At 63.2% G+C, this 20,547-nt stretch overlaps 1 protein-coding gene across 11 annotated transcripts in view; it reads right to left on the bottom strand.

The window, feature by feature from the left end:
* Positions 1-557: 557 nt before the first annotated feature.
* Positions 558-20,547, bottom strand: part of AFAP1 (actin filament associated protein 1) — a 174,946-nt gene continuing 154,956 nt past the window's right edge. For 5 of the 11 annotated variants that reach the window (XM_070068012.1, XM_070068013.1, XM_070068016.1 and 2 more), the window contains 6 exons: positions 15,269-15,517; positions 13,108-13,222; positions 10,652-10,816; positions 8,202-8,392; positions 5,761-5,925; positions 558-4,922 (listed from right to left, as the gene is read on the bottom strand). In XM_070068012.1, the coding sequence (XP_069924113.1) occupies positions 4,896-4,922; positions 5,761-5,925; positions 8,202-8,392; positions 10,652-10,816; positions 13,108-13,222; positions 15,269-15,517 (912 nt within the window). In that variant the 3' untranslated portion in view covers positions 558-4,895. The remainder of the gene's footprint in view (positions 4,923-5,760; positions 5,926-8,201; positions 8,393-10,651; positions 10,817-13,107; positions 13,223-15,268; positions 15,518-20,547) is intronic. The other 6 variants (XR_011386175.1, XR_011386174.1, XR_011386176.1 and 3 more) reach the window with 6 other exon arrangements.

Raw genomic sequence — 20,547 nt, 5'->3', positions numbered from 1 at the left:
TCACCCAGTTCCTCCTTCAACACTGCCCCCCGCCCCCCACGTGGCTGGGACACGAGGCCCCGTTCCCCCCAAGCGCCCTGGGTTTGATGGCTCCTGACCCAGCTGCCCTCGTGCAGCCGCTGGGCCCTGGGCTCAGCGCTGACGGCTCCAGTGGCTGAGCTCCTGCCACCCACGGGGGCCCTGGGAAGGAGTTCCCGGCCCCCAGCCTCGCCTTGCGGACCCCTGGGGCGTGAGCCGGCAGAAGGCAGCTCACTCTAGTCAATAAACAGACCCCACCCTCTGCAAACCCCGCCACGCCTCAGTCAGCAGCACTTTGTCCCCTCAAGGTCCCCACTGGAAGAGGAGCACGCGGGGACCCGTGCACCTGTCGGCCCGGGACAAGCAGGGGTCCCGCCTGGTTCACCTCCGTCCCCAGCACCTGGCCCGCGGCCTGGCACGGGGCAGCCCTGCAGCTGTGGAGGAGTGGGGCTTGGCTGCGCGCACCGAAGGCCCCGTGGCTCCCGGGACAGCCGTGGCTGAGAGAGGCCCCGCCCACTCCAGTCAACTCAGGCTCGGACTTCGGGGAGAGCGGCCAGCCGGGGCTGGGGCCGCGTGAGTTTATTGGTGATACACAGGGTCGCGCCGCGGGGCGCCGGTCGGGGCTCACGCGTGGGCACAGTAGAAAACCAGTCAGTACAGCAGGAAGCCGCAGCCACTACAGCACGGGGCAGATGGCTCAGAGCTCGTGTGCGCACCCACGCTGCTTCAGGAATTAAATACACGGGAAACACCGTGAGAATACAGGTACAGTTGCTGCAGACGGGCACTGCCATCAGAGTTAATAAAAAAGCCTGTTTCTTTGCCTGTTTCTTTCAATTTTAAATATGAATTTAGTTTTTTTAAAAAATACAATAAGGAAATAATTACATTCTTAATATGAAAACATCTTACAACTTACAGCCGTGGTCAATTAATTCTGAATACCTATAATTTAAAAGTTGATGTTAAAATTCAAAGTCAACAGTTTCCGTTCTTGTTAGCACATCAAGAGACGACCCCGTTAGAAACGCCTTTGGTCCCTAAGGGCTGCGGCCGCAGACCCTATTTACCTCTTCCATGGCGGCAGGGGGAGGCGTGCTGGGGGGCTGGGCTCTTCTGGAAGGACCCGAGGGCAGGCAGGTGCAGGGCCCCCAAAGTGTGGGTGCCCCCAAGGCCCCGCCCCTTTCAGTGTGGCCCCGCCCACCGTGGCCAGATCACGAGGTAGTCGTAACAGGGCCACAAAACCCTCTGCAGCTGGACGGTGAATTCAAAATGACTGCTCCCCTAAGAAGACAGGAGGCCACGGTGTTAACACCTCCTGGCAGGCTGTCTGCAGGTATGGGAGTGGGTTCACACCTCCTGGGCAGGCCGTCTGCAGGTACAGGAGCGGGTTCACACCTCCTGGGCAGGCCATCTATGCAGGTACAGGAGCGGGTTCACACCTCCTGGGCAGGCTGTCTGCAGGTACAGGAGCGGGTTCACACCTCCTGGCAGGCTGTCTGCAGGTACAGGAGCGGGTTCACACCTCCTGGCAGGCTGTCTGCAGGTACGGGAGCGGGTTCACACCTCCTGGGGTGCAGGCCATCTATGCAGGTACAGGAGCGGGTTCACACCTTCTGGGGTGCAGGCCATCTATGCAGGTATGGGAGCAGGTTCACACCTCCTGGGCAGGCCGTCTGCAGGTACAGGAGCGGGTTCACACCTCCTGGGCAGGCTGTCTGCAGGTACGGGAGCGGGTTCACACCTCCTGGGGTGCAGGCCATCTATGCAGGTACAGGAGTGGGTTCACACCTTCTGGGGTGCAGGCCATCTATGCAGGTATGGGAGCAGGTTCACACCTCCTGGGCAGGCCGTCTGCAGGTACAGGAGCGGGTTCACACCTCCTGGGCAGGCCATCTATGCAGGTACGGGAGCAGGTTCACACCTCCTGGGCAGGCCGTCTGCAGGTACAGGAGCGGGTTCACACCTCCTGGGCAGGCCATCTGCAGGTACAGGAGTGGGTTCACACCTCCTGGGGTGCAGGCCATCTATGCAGGTACAGGAGCGGGTTCACACCTTCTGGGGTGCAGGCCATCTATGCAGGTACAGGAGTGGGTTCACACCTCCTGGGCAGGCCGTCTGCAGGTACAGGAGCGGGTTCACACCTCCTGGGCAGGCCATCTATGCAGGTACAGGAGCGGGTTCACACCTCCTGGGCAGGCCGTCTGCAGGTACAGGAGTGGGTTCACACCTCCTGGGGTGCAGGCCATCTATGCAGGTACAGGAGCGGGTTCACACCTTCTGGGGTGCAGGCCATCTATGCAGGTACAGGAGCGGGTTCACACCTTCCGGGGTGCAGGCCATCTATGCAGGTACAGGAGCGGGTTCACACCTTCCGGGGTGCAGGCCATCTATGCAGGTACAGGAGTGGGTTCACACCTCCTGGGCAGGCTGTCTATGCAGGAACGGGAGCGGGTTCACACCTCCTGGGCAGGCCATCTATGCAGGTACAGGAGCGGGTTCACACCTCCTGGGCAGGCTGTCTATGCAGGAATGGGAGCGGGTTCACACCTTCTGACCGTCCCTGGGGTGGCCTTCAGAGCGCAGGACACAAGGTGACAAATGGGCAGCCTACCCGATGGGACTGCTTACGTAGACAGGGGCGAGTGGGAGGGTGAGGTGAGGCGGGCGCCATCACGGAGCAGGCCTGCAGGGAGCCAGCCCGTGCCTGGGCGGAGCGTGCGGCCGCCCCCTTGCCCGCATGGATGCTGGCTTCCCTGACGCAGGCCGAGCCCAGCACCAGCTTCTGCGGAGGGGCTGCGGGCAGCTGCATACTCCATAGCCGCGGGAGGGGGCGGCGGTGGCGGCTTGGGGAACCGCGCGCAGAGCCCAGGGTGCGCAGCTCTCTGTGGAGGGGGCTGCCCGTTACGGCGGGAGGTGACGTCTTCCGAGACACTGGACTTCTCCCGGTGGGACTGCCCTGCGCCCTGGCGGAGGGTGCTGGGTAGGGGCCGGGGCGGGAAGCGGCCGGAGCCCGCTGTGGGAGTCCCGACGCCGTCTCGCGTGTGACTAATATGTACAGACATAAATTAAAAACTACACTCACCAAACATGTACAAATAAATAACTTATTTTGAGTAAACGCTTTAAAGCGACTTTCTGATCGAGTGTGTGTCGGGGGATCGGGGCCTCGCCCTCCACGGGCCGCTCCCTGTGGCTCTGTGGGCGAGGACGCGACTGTCTGGTGTCTTCCTGGAGCTGCAGGCAGGTTCTCAAAGACGGACCCGACGCGCAGCCGTGTACTGGGGCGGCCCCGCACGGGGGAGAGCGTGTGGTGCCCGAGGCCACACTGGCGGCTTGGCGGCTCGGCGGCCAGGCCAAGGGTGCAGGCCGGCCCCTCCCTTCCCTCTCCCAGCCCGGACAGGCCAGCCCCTCCCTTCCCTCTCCTGGCCCAGGCTCTGCTCAGAGAGGGACTCTGGCACAGGGCGGCACAGATCCGCGGTGGCTCAAACCGCCTTCTGGTTTCAGGTGACTCCTGCGCTGCGAGGTGGCCACGGCCTCCTGTGGTGACGGGGCCCCCGAGCTGGGTTCCCTGGCGGGCAGCGCCTCCTCTCCCTACGCCGCGAAGGAAGGGCGGCCAGGGAGCGTGCAGTCGACAGGCGGCTCTGCGGTGAGCTCAGGTCTCGGACGGGCAGGGAAGCGGCTTCCAGTCCTGGCCGTGACGGCGTCTCGGTGCGGGCGGCCACTTTCCGGCCCCGTGACAGCCGCTGCTGCCCGGCAGGGCGGGGCCGCTGCGGGTGCCCCTGCGGAGGGGCCGGGAGACCGGCTTCCTGCCCACACCGGGAATGTTTGGATGGCGTGTGGTGGGCTTGCACCACGTGCGGCGATGTCACCGCCTGTGCTGACAGTCTCGGAGGACACGTCCACGCCTCGCCAGTGGCTGCATCTGCACCCACCAGGGAGGTCTGCAGTGGCCCTTGGGAGACGGCGGAGTCCAGGGACCCTGCCGCGGGTAGGGCAGAAGCACATCCCAGCCACGTCCCTCCGGGAACTGTGGCACAGGGGGACAAACGAGGACAAGGACGCGGACCAGGAGGCCCCACGTGGGCTGAGGGGCGGGGGAGGGCAGCTCTGCGAGGCCGCAGACGTGAGTCCCGTCTCTGAGGAACGTGCTGGAACCAGACAACGAGCCCTCGCCTGCTGTGAGGCCAGGCAGGTGCTGGAGGGGGAGGGGGAGGCGCGCGTCCTGATAAAATAGACACGACTCTGGGAAGCCCTCAGATCCGAGCGTGAGAGACAACAAAGAGACGACTTAAAAAAAAAAAAAAACAGGCTAAAAAGAACGGCAGCTTTTCATGTCCTGGTGACAGAAGCGTCTGTCAAAACCAGAGATGGGGAAGAGGAGCAAGGCAGGCAGGCCCCCGCCCCGCAGCCCGGGCAGCAGGATTCAGGTCGCGGCTCTGCGGCCCCCGGCCCCCAGCAGACGAGCAGGAGGCCTGGTGCTGCGTGGGTCCCGCTCACAGCCCCGCTCACAGCCGGCCGCGCCCAGCTCTTCCAGGGCTGAGCGGAGCCCGCCGTGGCCAGGCTGCCCTTGGGGAGCAATGGATCAAGCGGTGGCTCTGACGGCCAAGGCAGCACTTCACCGTGGCCGCAGGGCCTGCACCTGCTCGGCACTTTGTCTCTTTTCACAGAGTCGGAAGCCGAGTCTTGAAGTAAACTCTTTAAAGGGCGCCAGGATACAGCAGAGAGAAGACCGCGCCAGGCCCGGGGGCCGGCATCCGCGCCGGCACAAAGCTCTCGCCGCGCCGCCCGGGCTGCTCTGGGCTCAGCTTCCCGCGGTGACGCAGACGAGGAGCCGGTGTCGGGTGGGCAGTCGGTCCGGGGCCCCGGGCCTGCCCTTATGTCCCGTTCTTCAACTCCCATTCCTAGAGAAAGGAAGCCGGGTGAGACCAGAAGCAAGGACCAGGCTGAGACAGGCGGGCCGTGGCCAACACCGGCCTTCCCGAAGCAGGCTGCCACGCGGTGGGGCAGCCAGCCGAAGGGCTGAGAGCAGGGGCCCCACGAACAGCAGCCCGCACACAGGCACAGCCCCACGTCCGCGGGCAACACCGAGTATCCACACAGCACCTGCGTGAGGTCCCTGGAGAAGCCACACTAGCACACGGAAGCAGAGTCAGAGGTTACCGGGGACGGGAAAGTGTGGTTGTGGCCTGTGCTTTGGCGCAGCGGGAAAAGCCGCCGGCTGTGGTGCCGGCATCCCAGATGGGCGCTGGGTCCAGTCCCGGCTGCTCGTCTTCTGATGCAGCTCCCTGCTAATGCACCTGGGACGGCTCCCTGCTAATGCACCTGGGACGGCAGTGGAGGACGGCCCGAGTGTCTGGGTCCCCGCGCCCATGTGGGAGACCTGGAGGAAGCTCCTGGCTTCTGCCCGGGCCAGTGCTGGCTGTGGCATCCATCCAGGGAGTAAACCAATGGGTAGACGCCCTCCCTCTCTCTGTAACTCTTTCAAATAAATAAATCTTAAAAAAGAAAAAAGTGTGGACGCCAAATGTGGGGTACGTGCCACGTGCAGGCCCTGACCGGAAACCTGAAGCCAGGGCGGGTGCCCCTGCCCTCGATCCAGCTCCTGACCGGGTCCCTGGGGCGGCAGGGACTTGGGAAGCGGCTGTTCAGACCCAGAACGGCTGTGGGAAGCCGGCGTGCGGGGAGACGGCGCCCTGCGCGCCACCCGAAAGCTCCGGTGCCCCGGGCTCAGGACCTCACCTTGGCCTTGCGTAGCACGTGCCCGCGGCAGGGGGAGCTGCCGGCAGCCGGCTGGCTCTTCTTCAGGACGGCCGCGCTGTTCACGGGCAGGGGGCCTTCGGTGTCGCTCGTGTCGCAGCTGGAGATGGGCGAGTTCTCCAGCGTCCGGTGCCGCAGGCCGGGAGACTGGCGAGGGAGAGGAAAACTGTGGGAGGCACGGCTCCCGGGCCGCTCGTGCTCGCCAGCAGGAGACAGGAGAGAGAGTGAGCAGTAAGGACGACCCGAGGGCGCGGCCTGGGCCCGAGGGCCGTGACGGGGACACAGAGCCCGGGCGGCCGCTCCCACCTGCCTGCCCTGGCTGGGAGCAGTGAGGGTGGGGCTCGGGGCCTCATCGGCCGCGCCCGGAGCCGGGCTCTCCCACCGCGGTCTCGCTGCCACTCATCTGCCCCTCCGCATAGATCACACGTCTAATTCTCTAAGTGCATTCCCGTGGGTCGGCCGTCCCTGAGCACACGGGATCCCATCTCGCCGCCAGGGACACGGCAGCCACGCGGGGGCCAACTGACGGAGTGCTGGGAGGCGCCCTGTGGACTGGAGCGCCCCCAGAGCCCCCAGGCCTGTCTCTGCTCCTCCTCATGGAGTTACGGGGTGCTGTCTGGGGGCAGGGCCGGCCGCCTGCTGCACCCCGGAGACAGCACTCCCTGCTCTTACTGGTGGAGGCCTGCAGGCCCCAGAGCCCTGCTCCAACCTCTGCCCAGACAGGCGGCCACACCACCAGCGCACCAGCCTTCCCGGGAAGGCTCGGACGAGGCACGGGACGGGTGTGCGTGGTGGTGGGGAGCAGGCAGGAACGGCAGCAGCATCTGTCTCGGCAGCACGTGGCCTACATCTGGAAGGGCCGGTCTCTGACCCAGCCTGCTGACGGCCCTCAGAGGTGAGCCGTGCCCTGGGCCTCCAGAGGATGGCTTTGCCCATGTGGGAAGGGGGAGCTGACCAAAGAGGCCACAGCAAAACTCCAGATGCCTCCTGCCCCGCCCCCTCCAGACAGGAAGAGAAGGGCATGGGGCCGCGGGCTGGCTCACCTAGGACCCTAGGGACGCATCATGGGGACCAGACCTCTGTACGCACCAGGGCACGGGGCCACACAGGCCTTCCTCAGCACACCCTGGGCCTGTCCGTGTCCAGCCTGGAGGCCAGGGACGCCCACGTCACAGCTCCACCGCGCCCACGCCTCCCTGTGCCTGCGGCACTGCCTTCAGGGACCGCTGGTGTCTGACACACAGGCCGTGCTGCTCCAGGAGGGAGGCGGGCTCGCCTGTCACCTCCCACAGCGGGCAGCAGGAGCGTGCGCAGTGAGCAGGGCTAGACCGTCAGCGCTGGTTACAGTGACAGTCACGTCACTGCACTTTGCACACTCACACTCGCTCAGCGGGACTCAGCTACGCGGTCGGGAGCGTAGGAGGGCAGGCACACGTGTGCCGCGTGGCGTCTCCACCCCACGCAGGAAACGCTGGGCCTGGCCTGCCCCTCCCCACTGCCGCCTCCCCGCTCCACCGCGCACAGCTGCTGAAGTGAGGGTGGTGGTCCCTGCGTTGATGGACGCTGGGGAGGGGGAGGGGAGAACAGACGGCAGGCCAGCGGCGAGCAGGGACGCCGGCTTTCGGAGGCACTAGAGTGCTACGGGCCTATGGGTCCTGCCTGTACATGCACCCAGTGCTGGGGTGGGGCATGTGTGTGCGCCTGTGTGCATGTGTGTGCAAGTCTATGCATATGTGAGTGTATGTGTGCACGCCCGTGTGTGTACTGCATGTATGCATGCGTGTGCACACGGGTACGTGTTACTGAGATGTTACCGGTGGCATCTTCCAGGCTCGGCACTTCCCCGAGCAGCCAGAGAAGGAGCTGGGCGGGATGGAAGCAGACGTGGCGTGGCGACCAGCTGAGAAGGGGCCTGGGCACACGGGCACCGGGCGCGTGCGCTCCCGTCAGCAAGCCGACCTCGCTGGGCTCAGCTCCTCGCTGGTACATGGGAGCCGTGACACCTGGCTCACGGGCTCGTTAGGACTCCACGGAGCAGTGACAAAGACGACAGCGAGCCCTCAGGGGGGACCCCTGACCGTGCTGGTGTCCCTGCGCGGGTGACTGGCCAGGCCCCGTCCTGCTAGGCCCTGCGGGACGGCGGCTGCGCTCCCTGCGCTCGGGTTCCTCAGCCCTGGCAAGCTTTGTACACATTCGCTGCTTTGAATGCAGCTCTCCATCCGACCAGAACAGCAAATCAGGCCTCCACCCTGGAGCGGCGGGAGAACCGGGCCTCGCACGGTCAGACCGGGCAGGACAGGGACTGGGATTCTGCGGCCACCAGCATCTGGGTGCCAGAGAGAGGAGCTGTGCCGGCCGCCTTCGCGCGGTGCCGGGGCCTGGGCGAGCCTCAGCAGTCCGCTGCAGGGAGCTGGCGCGCTTACCTGTGGGCTGGACGTCCCCGACTTGGGCTCGATGGCCAGCCCCAGCGTGAGCCCGCCGGCCAGGGCCGTCCGCAGGCTCTCCTTGACCTCGGTCAGCTCCAGCTCCAGGTTCACCCGCTCAGCCTCCTTCTGCTTGCACTCCTCCTCCAGCTTCTTCAGCTTGTCTTCCAGGAGCACCTGCGTCTGCCGGCCTGAAACCGGGACACGCCCTGCTCCCACACCGGCCTGAAACCGGGACACGCCCCACTCCCACACCAACCTGAAACCCGGGACACGCCCCACTCCCACACCCCCCCTGCAACCCGGGACACGCCCCTCCCACACCCCCTGAGACCTGGGACACGCCCCTCCCACATCCCCTGAAACCGGGACACGCCCCTCCCACCCCCCCCAGACCCGGGACACGCCCTCCCACACCCCCCTGCAACCCGGGACACGCCCCTCCCACACCCCCCTGAAACCCAGGACACGCCCCTCCCACACCCCCTGAAACCCAGGACACGCCCCTCCCACACCCCTGAAACCCGGGACACGCCCCTCCCACACCCCCTGAGACCCGGGACACGCCCTCCCACACCCCCTGAGACCCGGGACACGCCCCTCCCACACCCCCTGAAACCAGGACACGCCCCTCCCACGTAGGCGCTGCTCCCCACGGCAGAAGCCCCACCCTGAGGCGCTGGCGCCGGCCTTCCCACACTGCCCTGAAACGCAGCCGCTGTGAGGGAACCCCGCCCTTGTCCCGCGCCTTCCTGCAGCCCGGAGGACACGGACCAGGACCCGGGTCTCGAGTCTCACCCGCTGAAGGAGGCCACACTGTGCTCATTTTTAGTAAAAATGTGGAATTTGTCATTTTTTTTTTAAAGCAGTATCCAGATCTGGAGCTATAGAGAAAACCAAATCTGATTTCATTTTTATTTTTAAAGGTTTATTTATCTGAAAGGCAGAGTTAGAGACAGAGAGAGAGAAAGATCATCCATTTACTCGCTCACTCCCCAAATGGCCACAATGGTTAGGGCCGGGCCAGGCTCAAGCCAGGAGCTTCTTCCGGATCTCCCGTGTGGGAGGGGCCCAGGCACTCGGCCATCCTCCACTGCTTTCCCAGGCCATAGCAGGGAGCTGGGCAGGAAGGGAGCAGCCGGGACGTGAACCTGCACCCGGGTGGGATTGCAGCCTCGCAGGTGGTGGCTTAACCTGCCGCAACACAGCACCGGCCCAAAAGGCGGAACTTGAACTACGAGTTCCTAAGGCGGCGCTGACCGATTCCAGCTCTCCTGCCGGCTGCTCCACGTCAGTGACAGAGCCCACGTCGCCACAGGCCACGGCCCGCCCTTCCTTGAGGCACACCTGCTTTACACTGGAGCGCCCCCAGGGGCAGTGACGCACCCACCTGCGGATGAGAGCCCAGGGCCGAGGGCGTGACAGGCCTGCGCACGGGGGCGAGAGTGCCCTGGGACTCTGCACCTCTGCTCTGCTCCCAGGCAGCCTCAGTGGGACGTCACACCCTGTCCCGGCTCTAGGGCCATCCCGACTCCCGACCTGCCCAGCCCCACTCAACTCCACAGCAGTCCGGCGTGGCTGCAGCCCCTGCTACTGGCTCGGTGGGCACCGCGGCAGCTGCTGTCAGCGTGGAAGGAACCCGTTCGATGGCCACAAGCCCCTCAGTGGGCCGGCGCCGTGGCTCACGTGGTTAATCCTCCGCCTGTGGTGCTGCCATCCCATATGGGTGCCGGTTCTAGTCCCGGTGGCCCCTCTTCCAGTCCAGCTCTCTGCTGTGGCCAGGGAGTGCAGTGGAGGATGGCCCAAGTGCTTGGGCCCTGCACCCCATGGGAGACCAGGAGAAGCACCTGGCTCCTGGCTTCGGATCAGCGCAGCGCCGGCAGTAGCGGCCATTTGGGGGGTGAACCATCGGATGAAGAACTTTCTCTCTGTCTCTCTCTCTCACTGTCTAACTCTATCTGTCAAATAATATAAAAAAGCCCCTCTGGGCCTCCCCGTCCTCTGCACCTGCGTCCCCCCTCCCCTGCCGGGCTGGCAAAGCCCGGGAAGAGCCGGCCTGAGGCAGGCAGCAGAGTGCTGGCCCCGTGCCGACCCATGGCACTGCCCTGGCTGCTGTCTGGGTTTCGCTGAAGCCGGGCCTGCCTGTCCCACTGACCCGGCCTCCTGCCCCCACCGTGCTCTCGGCAGCCCCTTCTCAGCGAGGCCCCCGCAGGAGCCTCTGGACGGCACCTGTGAGTGTCACGCAGCCCGACGGCCACCCCCTCCCAGACACTGTGCTCGGGATCCACAGCCTCCGGGGTCGGCACCCCTGCTGCCTCAGCAAATGGCCTCTGCCCACCACGCCGGTCCCCGCCCCGGGCCCTCCGGCAACGCCTCTGGGCCCCAGGAAGCGCGGCTGGGCACGACTGCTCCGAGCCCAGGCCCCGGGGGCCGCGCGGCGCGGGCCCTACCAGCGTTGGCCTCGATGGCCGCCCGCAGGTCCCTGCGCTCCTGCCGCAGCTGGGCCAGCCTGGTCCGCAGCGCTTCCTTCCTCCGCACCAGCTCCTCCTCCTTGCTCTGCAGCCGCTTGGCGTCCGCTTCCACCCGGTTCTTCCCGTACTTGTACTGGTCAGCATCTACAACCAGGAGCGACAGAAACCAGGCTGGATCAGGCGCATGAGAGGTAGATCCGGACGCCTGCTGAACCAGCCCTCGGCCAGACCACCCCGAGCGCGTCCCCTGGGAGAAACTCCACGTTTTCCCCAACAAGAGAGAGGAGGGCTGGCTTGAAGGAAGGAGAAAAGCGAGGACCTCCACGTCTTCACTGCCCCGGACGGGATCTCAAGATGCGGAGAGAGCGTCAGGAGACCCCTTTCCTCACGGCCCCTAAGTGAGCGTCCACACGGGAGCTCCCGGGAGGACACCGCCCTGCATCTGTGTCCTGTGGTCCGCACGGTCCTGCCCTGCGCTGTGCGCCCGTGTGGACGGAGGCAGCCTGTGCCTGCTCTGGCACGCAGAGGCACCACGGATGTCTGCCGGGTGACCGGGCAGGAGCTGCAGCCGAGTGTGCCACTTGTTGGCCACGTGACCCTGGATGAGGTACTCGGTCTTTGCGAGCCCCAGGCTCCCCTCCTGTGAAATGAAGGAGAGAGGCAGCGCACGGGCCGTCACGAGCTTGTGTTCACAGGGCACACGGGCCGTCACGAGAGCTCGTGTTCACAGGGCACACGGGCCGTCATGAGAGCTTGTGTTCACAGGCACACGGGCCGTCACGAGAGCTCGTGTTCACAGGGCACACGCGCCGTCTCGAGAGCTCGTGTTCACAGGCACACGGGCCGTCACGAGAGCTCGTGTTCACAGGGAGCACACGGGCCGTCACGAGAGCTCGTGTTCACAGGGAGCACACGGGCCGTCACGAGAGTTCGTGTTCACGGGCACACGGGCCGTCACGAGAGCTCGTGTTCACAGGCACACGCACCGTCATGAAGCTCGTGTTCACAGGGCACACGGGCTGTCACGAGAGTTCGTGTTCACAGGGCACACGGGCTGTCTCGAGAGCTCGTGACCGGGCACACAGGCCGTCTCGAGCGCTCGTGCCGGGCACTGAGGAGACACGATTCAGCACTACATGGTGCTTGCTAAATAAACGGATGCGTGAAGCCCAAACTCGCTTCAGGGCAAGTTCAGAGGCTCTGCCCGCGCTGCAGACCGGTCCCCGGGCTGCCTTCCGACATCGGCCAGCCAGCGGCCGCTCTCTGGACAGACGCACCGAGGCCAGCAGGCTCACGGCACAGCCCCCACGCCAGCCTCCCTCGCTGCACCACAAGCTGCCGAGGGCGGCCAGACAGGGGCCTGCGGGAGGCGGACGCCCCACCCTGCTGCACGGCTCTGGGCGAGCCTGCCGTCTCCCTCCACAGGCAGAGACGACGGGGACCCCCACAGTGGCGTCTGGGAGATGGTCTGATGCTGAGACGCAGGGGCCGCTCACTGGCGCTCTCGCAGCGGCGGAGATAACGGACACGCCAGAGCCCGCCCTCGCAGGGCCACACGGCCACAGGCAGCACTGGTCTTGGCCGCTGCAGGCACTGACTCCTGCCGTGCAGCCGGCATGATCCCAGGCGACCCTGTGCTTACGACACCGACACCGTACAGGAAACCAGCCCCGCCCCGCCCTCCCCCGGTGGCTCAGGGACCTGGCTCGGAAGTGCTGCGTCCCAGGTGCTGTGATGACGTAGTTTGCATACGGGCCACTCATCTCCACACTAGGGTCTCCCCTAACGAACCCGCACGCTAACCCACGCCTTTCCCCGCCTTGGGTCCCCAGGCAACCAGCGTTAATTATTTTTCTCTTGCCACCATCAGATGTCACCAGAGTGAACGGAGCTCCTTGGAGAAGGCCTCGTGGGAAGGAGGCGCAAACCACCCTGAACTGGAACAAGCACGGGCCGACAGAGCCCTCGGCGACCGGCTCCCAGGCCGCGGCACGCTGGGCGGCGGGAGGGCAGATCCATGGGAACACACTGCCAGGAAGCTAAGGCCCAGGTGACAGCCACAAGGAGGCCGGCGCCGCCCGGCTCCCGGCCCACGGACTCGAAGCGCAGGTCAGAGGGGAACAGAGCGGTGGGTGAGCTCGGGAGAGATTGGGCGCATCTCTTCAGGGCGCCCCCCGTGCTGGCTGCAGGAGGAGGTGAAGGTGCCCGCAGACCCGGGCGTTCACAGGACTCGTCAGGAGCAGGTCGGCAGCACAGCTGTCTCCTACCCAGGGCCCCGGCTCTCGCAGAGGCCCTGCCCTGCACCTGCAAGCGTCACCTCACTCTGACCTCCAGTGGTGTGGCCCTTCCTCCGGACATCAGTCACAGAATCCTCGCCGTTGCCATCCCAGCCTGCACCACGTGTGCCCCGCGCTTCCCCGCGAACGCGCACTTACTCGACGCTGTGCGCCTCACGCCAGCGGCGCTCTCGGCTCTCTTCTGCTGGCCGCTCCCCGCCTTCCCTTTGCCTGGAACCCCGGTAGACGCTGCTGGGGGCTTCTTCCCCTTGAACTGCGAACAAACATAGGAGGACGTTACACCAAACACCAACGACCGCCGTGTGCTCTGCGGTGACCTCTGTCCCTGCCTGTGAGCAGAAACGGCCGAGACACAGGAGACAGGGAGCCCGAGGAAACCCCGCTGGCTTCCAGCCCTGGACCGGCGTGAGGCCCCTGGAACGGCGGAGAACGTCCGGCGCTGGCACAGAGCCCGTGTGGGCCCTGGGGCGTCTCCAGCTGCGCGCTGCGGGAGCCACACGGCCCCGGCCCCGCGGCCTCCACTCTGCCGTGAACCAGCGGAGCGCACACTCTGAGAAGTCCCTGTGCGTACACACGCAGGCTTCCTCTTCCGTGTGGGAAAGAAAAGCGACACGGCAGTAGCAGCTGTCTGGACGGCGTCTGCACGGCGTCACGGGTGAACAGACGCGCGGCAGGCACACGCATGGGCACCAGCGCAGACCAGGGACTCAAGCACCCACACACGTCGGCATCCGAGAGGCGCCAGGCGCAGTCCTCACAGAGGGAGGGATGGCTGTGCTTTGGCCGGGGGCACAGACGCCACTCACAGCACTGGCGCAGGCGGCGACGGCCCACGGGCATTCCGGCGAGGTCAGAAGTGTGTGCTAACCACAGCGGCTGTTACCGCACACCCAGGCGCTCTGCCGCCTGACAGCTTCCTGGGTAAGTACCTGCCTTCCATGCACAGGGGCGCCCAGGGGAGGACTCAGAGACGCGTTACGGAGACCACAGGGGGAGCACAGAAGCCACGCAGTACCGCTGCGCTGACTGCTACACAGCAGGCCGCCCGCGGCCAGCGAGCGACTGGTGCACCTTGGTGTGCGGTAAATCCAGTTTGACCCCCAGGGTTGACCTGGGAGAGCCAAGCCCGTTCCATTGCATCTCCTTCTGCTGTGGCTCTTGTTTTATTGGCGGCAAACAAACCTAGCTGCCAATTCTCGCTCCGTCACGTAGGAGAGGATGAGTGAGCCAGGGACACCTCCCCTACGGAATTCCTGAAGTGGTGAGCTGACACGTCACCGGTGCCAGCACACTGACTTCAAAACTGCTTGCACTAACAGAACTCCATCTTTCAATCCCGCTTTCTACAATTTCCTGGAGCCCTGAGGGACCTCCCAGGCTTCGGCTTACTGATGAGAACACGGGAGGCCAGCGGCTGTCACACCAGACTGCGTCTCCGGCTGCACCCTCAGGATCTCCAGGGCCGACCCCTGGGCGACTGTGACAGGTGACAGATGCACAGACACTACCCGTGGACTGCTGGTGGCGCCAGCCTCCCGGAGCCGCTGCTCTAAGCTGCCGCCTCCTGAACCCGCAGGCTCGCACCTGGCACTCATGGTTTTTAAGATTACCCAAAGAATGGAGGAAAAGAAAAAATCAGGAAACAGGCCCATGTGCTTTATGTCACTGTTCTTACGGATGGTGCCGGGACCCCTGGGCGGAGCACACACCACGCCTAGGTCACAGGCTCATGGAGACTCCGCTCGTGCTCGCTCTGACGTGCCGACTCACGTGGGGACCCGGATGGAGCACCCCTGCTGTGGGCCTCTGGGCGGTGAGCCCTATCTCTCACTGTGTCTCTGCTTTTCAAATACATGAAAACAAAATGTAAAAAGTCAATCTCGAGGTCACTCGTCACTCAGTGCTCATCACCACTCCTCCCCAGCGTCTGCGAGGGTCTGCCGCGTATCCCTTCGCACTCACGGACCAGAGTGAGCGCACCTGAGCACGCTTGGCCGTGAGCTGTGAGCCTGAGCCGAGCCACCGCTGCGGCACGCCTTCCCTTCCTGCGTGCGTGACGCGGACACAGAGGGAAGCAGGGCGTGAGGACCGCTGAGGGGTTTCGTTACCTCTCTCTCTGGTTCTCACTCACAACACTCCCTGGTGAATTCGCCCAGAGGGCAGGCAGCGGGCGCGCGCCAGGCGGCACGGCGCTGCGCCCCACGTTCCTGCCGCGCCAACCCGAGGCTTCGCCCCGACGGCCCCTCACCGCGAGCTGCACAACCGCGGAGCCGAGAGGGTTAGAGGCGAGGCGCCGTACCTGAGAGGGAGGCCCGAGAGACGCCCTCCCCACAGAAGAGGTGTTAGTGAGAGACGGGGCGGGAGGCGGGCTGCGGGAGGCGGGGGGTCTGCCGTGGTTAGAGGCCGGCCGGGAAGCCTTCCTGTCAGCAGAGCAGCGGGCAAAGATTCTCGGCGACGGCAAGTTATCGTACAGGCCTGCGTTATCATAGGGCACCTCTTCTCCCACGCCTCTGCCACAGGACGCAGGGAAGTCCTCCTCCAGGTCCCACTGAAACACACACAGCGGTGTTAGTGACGCGGCACGAGAACGGCAGGGCTCAGCAAGGCCTGTCACCCACACACGTGCCACCCCCGCCACACCCACACACCACACACACACACATACATACCACACACACCACACATCACATACCACATCACACACACACACATCACACACACACCACACACACCCACTCACACACACACCACACATAACACACACACACAACACACCACACACAACACACCACACACACATCACACACACACACACACCACACACACATACACACCATACATACCACACACATACACACCACACACATCACACACACACCACACACATACATACCACACACACACACCACACACCACACACACACGCAGCCTTGTGTTAGTGACGCGACATGAGAACGGCAGGGCTCAGCAAGGCCTGTCACCAGCACCCAGGGCCACAGACCCCCAGCTGTCACCACCAACAGGCACACGCACACCACACACGCAGGCAGAACACTGGAAAGAACGTAGTGACATTTCCCTCTAGCTGTTCCTGGGTCACTGGGTTATGACGTTTCGTTTTGTTCTAGTTCTTAAAGCAGGAAAACGTATCGATTTGACATTTGCTGCTTTAGACCAGAGTCGGATAACCCCAAACCGGGACACAGCAGGAGGTGTGTGGGACAGATTCGGGTGCTGTCCACGCACCCCCGTTCCTCTCCTTGTCCTTAACACAGGGGGGCACTGTCCATGCACCCCCCGTTCCTCTCCTTGTACTTGGCACAGGGGGCACTGTCCATGCACCCCCCGTTCCTCTCCTTGTACTTGGCACAGGGGGCGTGGGCACAGACTGGGCACTGTCCACACAACCCCCATTCCTCTCCTTGTCCTTAACACAGGGGGGCACTGTCCATGAACCCCCCGTTCTTCTCCTTGTACTTAACACAGGGGGGCACTGTCCATGCACACCCCGTTCCTCCCCTAGTACTTAACACAGGGGGCGCGGGCACAGACTGGGCACTGTCCACGCACCCCCTGTTCCTCCCCTAGTACTTAACACAGGGGGCGCGGGCACAGACTGGGCACTGTCCATGAACCCCCCGTTCCTCTCCTTGTACTTAACACAGGGGGGCACTGTCCACGCACCCCCAGTTCCTCTCCTAGTACTTAACACAGGGGGGCACTGTCCACGCACCCCCAGTTCCTCTCCTTGTACTTAACACAGGGGGTGCGGGCACAGACTGGGCACTGTCCACGCACCCCATTCCTCTCCTTGTACTTAACACAGCACCACAGCCAGAACAGGGGCTGCCAGAGAAGGAACTTAGATCCCCACAGAAAACAGCATGTTTCCCGCTCCTACAGCCACGCGGCGTCATCGCAGCAGGGACTCTAACAAGCTGTCACATGGCTTCGAGCCACCTCACGGGGCACAAACGCGTACATTAAAACCAGAAATGCATAGCCACAGCCAGACCCCTTTGCATTTTAAAGGTTTTTGTATATTGCCTTGCACTTAAGAAGAAAATATTAATTCATATATTCTGCTCATTCTGCCCTATTTTTATATTTTTTGTGGGGAGTTCCTTTCTGCCAGACTGTAATTACAGCCCTTTGTTATAAAATAGAAAATACTCAGAATGGCACAGGGCGTCTTTACTCCTTTGCAGTCACTTCAGTGTGTGTATTTTTATAACGCCGGGGACCCTGCTATCATCTAGAAATAACGGCGCACAGAGATGCGCTTGCCTGAGAGTTCTGGGGACAGCCCAGCTGCATCTGTCCAGTTATTGCAGCAGTCTAGACTAAACCGTCACTTCCTAAAATAGCACGGGCCAAGTCACCGGGGGCTCAGGAGACACCAGCAGGACACACAGGAGCTTCCAGACTCAGAGTCAGCAGTCATACCTCCTTCCTGGGCTAGGCACCAGAGAAATAACGGACGGGTAGAAGCTGTGGAGCTGAGACCGCTAACTGTCAGGCATTGGGTCGTTAAGACCTAGAAACGAAGCCCTGTAGAAAGGAGGTACCTGGGAGTGGGGCTCCAGCACAGAGAAGGGGTTTACTGAGGGCCCAAGGAGAGGAGACCCGCAACAGCAAGACAGACAAGCCACAAGACACGACAGAGAATACTGCGTCTTTCTAAAACCCTTTTGTACTTTCATTTCATTCGAAACCCAGAGAGACAGAGAGAGAGAGAGAGTGAGACGAGCGCTCCTCCCTGTGTCACTCCCCAAACGCCTACAACAGCCAGGTCTGGAACGGCCGAAACCAGGTGCTGGGCCTGTCTGGGTCTCCCACATGGATGCTCTCTGAGGGCCTGAGCCATCCCCACTGCCTCCCAGGGTGCACGGCAGCACGGAGCTGGAACTGGGAGCAGAGTGCGACTCGAACCCAGGCTTCAATAAGAAATCTGAACACCTGGAGTGGCGATGGCCCAGCACGTGGGCCCTGTATGTGGTGCCTGGTGCCTGGCTGTGGCCCAGCACGTGGGCCCTGTCACGCTGTGGGCACCTGTATGTGGTCCTGGCTGTGGTCCAGCACGTGGGCCCTGTCACGCTGTGGGCACTTGTATGTGGTCCTGGCTGTGGCCCAGCACGTGGGCCCTGTCACGCTGTGGGCCCCTGTATGTGGTCCTGGCTGTGGCCCAGCACGTGGGCCCTGTCACGCTGTGGGCCCCTGTATGTGGTCCTGGCTAAGCTCAGCACGTGGGCCCTGTCACGCTGTGGGCACCTGTATGTGGTGCCTGGTGCCTAGCTGTGGCCTGGAGGTGTTGCAGGCACTTGGGGAATTAACTAGCACATGGAAGATCCATCTGTCTCTCTCTCTCTCTCTCTCCGTGTCTTTTTTTTTTTTTAAAGATTTGTTTATTTGAAAGAGTTCCACAGAAAAGAGGAAAGAAACAGAGAGAAAGAGAGAGAGAGAGAGAGAGAGAGATAGAGAGAGAGATCGTCCATCCATTGGTGCACTCTCTAAATGGCCAGCATGCTGGGGCTGGGCCACACCAAAGCCAGGAGCCAGGAGCTTCGCCCAGGTCTCCCACGCGGGTGCAGAGGCCCAAGCACTTGGCCATCTTCCACTGCCTTCCCAGGCCATGGCAGACAGCTGGATCGGGAGCAGAGCAGCCGGGTCTGAATCCGGTGTCCAATGGGATGCTGGCAGTGGCCTTACCTGCTAAGCCACAGTGCCAGCCCTTCCTGTCTTCAAACAGAAGCAAAAGGCAAGTGACAAAGATGAGGGAGAGAGACAGAAAAACGCGGGGAAGTTTTCAGAAGCAGAGTGCACTTCCCTACGGTTCCAGCCTTCAGCAACTCTTTTTAGCATGAAATTCTTAGCATATATTTGCTGCATGCTATTTCAAATACTAGTAACATACTCAAAAGTAGTGCAATCAAGTGAAAAGTGTTATAAATTCTGATAGCACTCACAAGAGGTCTCTATTGGCCTCGGAAAGAACAGATTAGAAAATATTGTTAGTTATTCAAGAACCTGGAGCAGGCGAGCTGTGCAGGTGGCAGTGCCGTGGCTCCGAGTGATGTCCCGAACGCCCGAAGGCCCTCAGCGGGAAGAAGGTCCCCCAGCCCTGGGGGTCGGGTGCTGACGGCCCAGACGCGCGGCCCGCGGCCCGATGGAGCGGGCTGGCTCTCGGACTCGGACCACGGACCTGGTCTGCTTGCACCTGAGCCCCTCTCCGCCTCCGCAGGACAGCTGTCTCCGAGCTCCTGCCTTGGGCACGGGCGGTTTCTACGACAGGTAAGGAGGGGCTCACCGACGTCATCAGAACACCGGAGAACAGTATTCTGATCAAAAAAAAAAAAAAAGTCTAGCACCTCCGAAGGCTGAGAAAACACCATGAACACACTCCATGCTACGTTTCAGATGCCGACCACACACGCGCCATGCAGGGAGCAATCGCACGGCGTTCTCATGCCTTCCTGTCGGTCTGTTGGCTTTGCCAGGGCCCGGAGACCAAGCAGGAAGCTCGGCGCGAGGCTGTCCGTGGGTAAAACACAGGCTTACGGCGTGCTCGCTCACATGGGGTGGGGGGAACCTATCCGGCGAGCAAGCTCACACGGACAGGGGGACCTAGCCAGCATGCTCGCTCATGGTGGGGGGGAGGGAGGGCGGGGAATAGCCGGCGTGCTCGCTCACAGGGCGGGGGGACCTAGCCAGCATGCTCGCTCATGGGGGGGGGGACCTAGCCGGAGTGCTCGCTCATGGGGGTGGGGGGGGGACTAGCCTGCGAGCTCGCTCACTGTGAGGGGGAGCTAGCAGCATGCTCGGGGGACCTTACCACTGTGCCCACTCATGGGGGGGACCTTACCACTGTGCTCACAGGGGGGGACCTTACCACTGTGCTCACAGGGGGGACCTTACCACTGTGCTCACTCATGGGGGGGACCTTACCACTGTGCCTACTCACAGGGGGGACCTTACCACTGTGCTCACGGGGGGGACCTTACCACTGTGCTCACACGTGGGGGACCTTACCACTGTGCTCACGGGGGGGGGGACCTTACCACTGTGCTCACAGGGGGGGACCTTACCACTGTGCTCACTCACAGGGGGGGACCTTACCACTGTGCTCACAGGGGGGGGACCTTACCACTGTGCTCACTCACAGGGGGGGACCTTACCACTGTGCCCACTCACAGGGGGGGACCTTACCACTGTGCTCACTCACAGGGGGGGACCTTACCACTGTGCTCACGGGGGGGACCTTACCACTGTGCTCACTCACAGGGGGGGACCTTACCACTGTGCTCACAGGGGGGGACCTTACCACTGTGCTCATGGGGGGGACCTTACCACTGTGCCCACTCATGGGGGGGGGACCTTACCACTGTGCTCACATGTGGGGGGACCTTACCACTGTGCCCACTCATGGGGGGGACCTTACCACTGTGCTCACGGGGGGGGACCTTACCACTGTGCTCACAGGGGGGGACCTTACCACTGTGCTCACAGGGGGGGACCTTACCACTGTGCCCACTCATGGGGGGGGGACCTTACCACTGTGCTCACACGTGGGGGACCTTA

This window comes from Oryctolagus cuniculus, chromosome 2 (assembly GCF_964237555.1).
Source record: "Oryctolagus cuniculus chromosome 2, mOryCun1.1, whole genome shotgun sequence".
Classification (NCBI taxonomy): domain Eukaryota; kingdom Metazoa; phylum Chordata; class Mammalia; order Lagomorpha; family Leporidae; genus Oryctolagus; species Oryctolagus cuniculus.
Note: the sequence above shows the minus strand (reverse complement) of the source record. Positions and strands in the feature narration are given on the sequence as shown.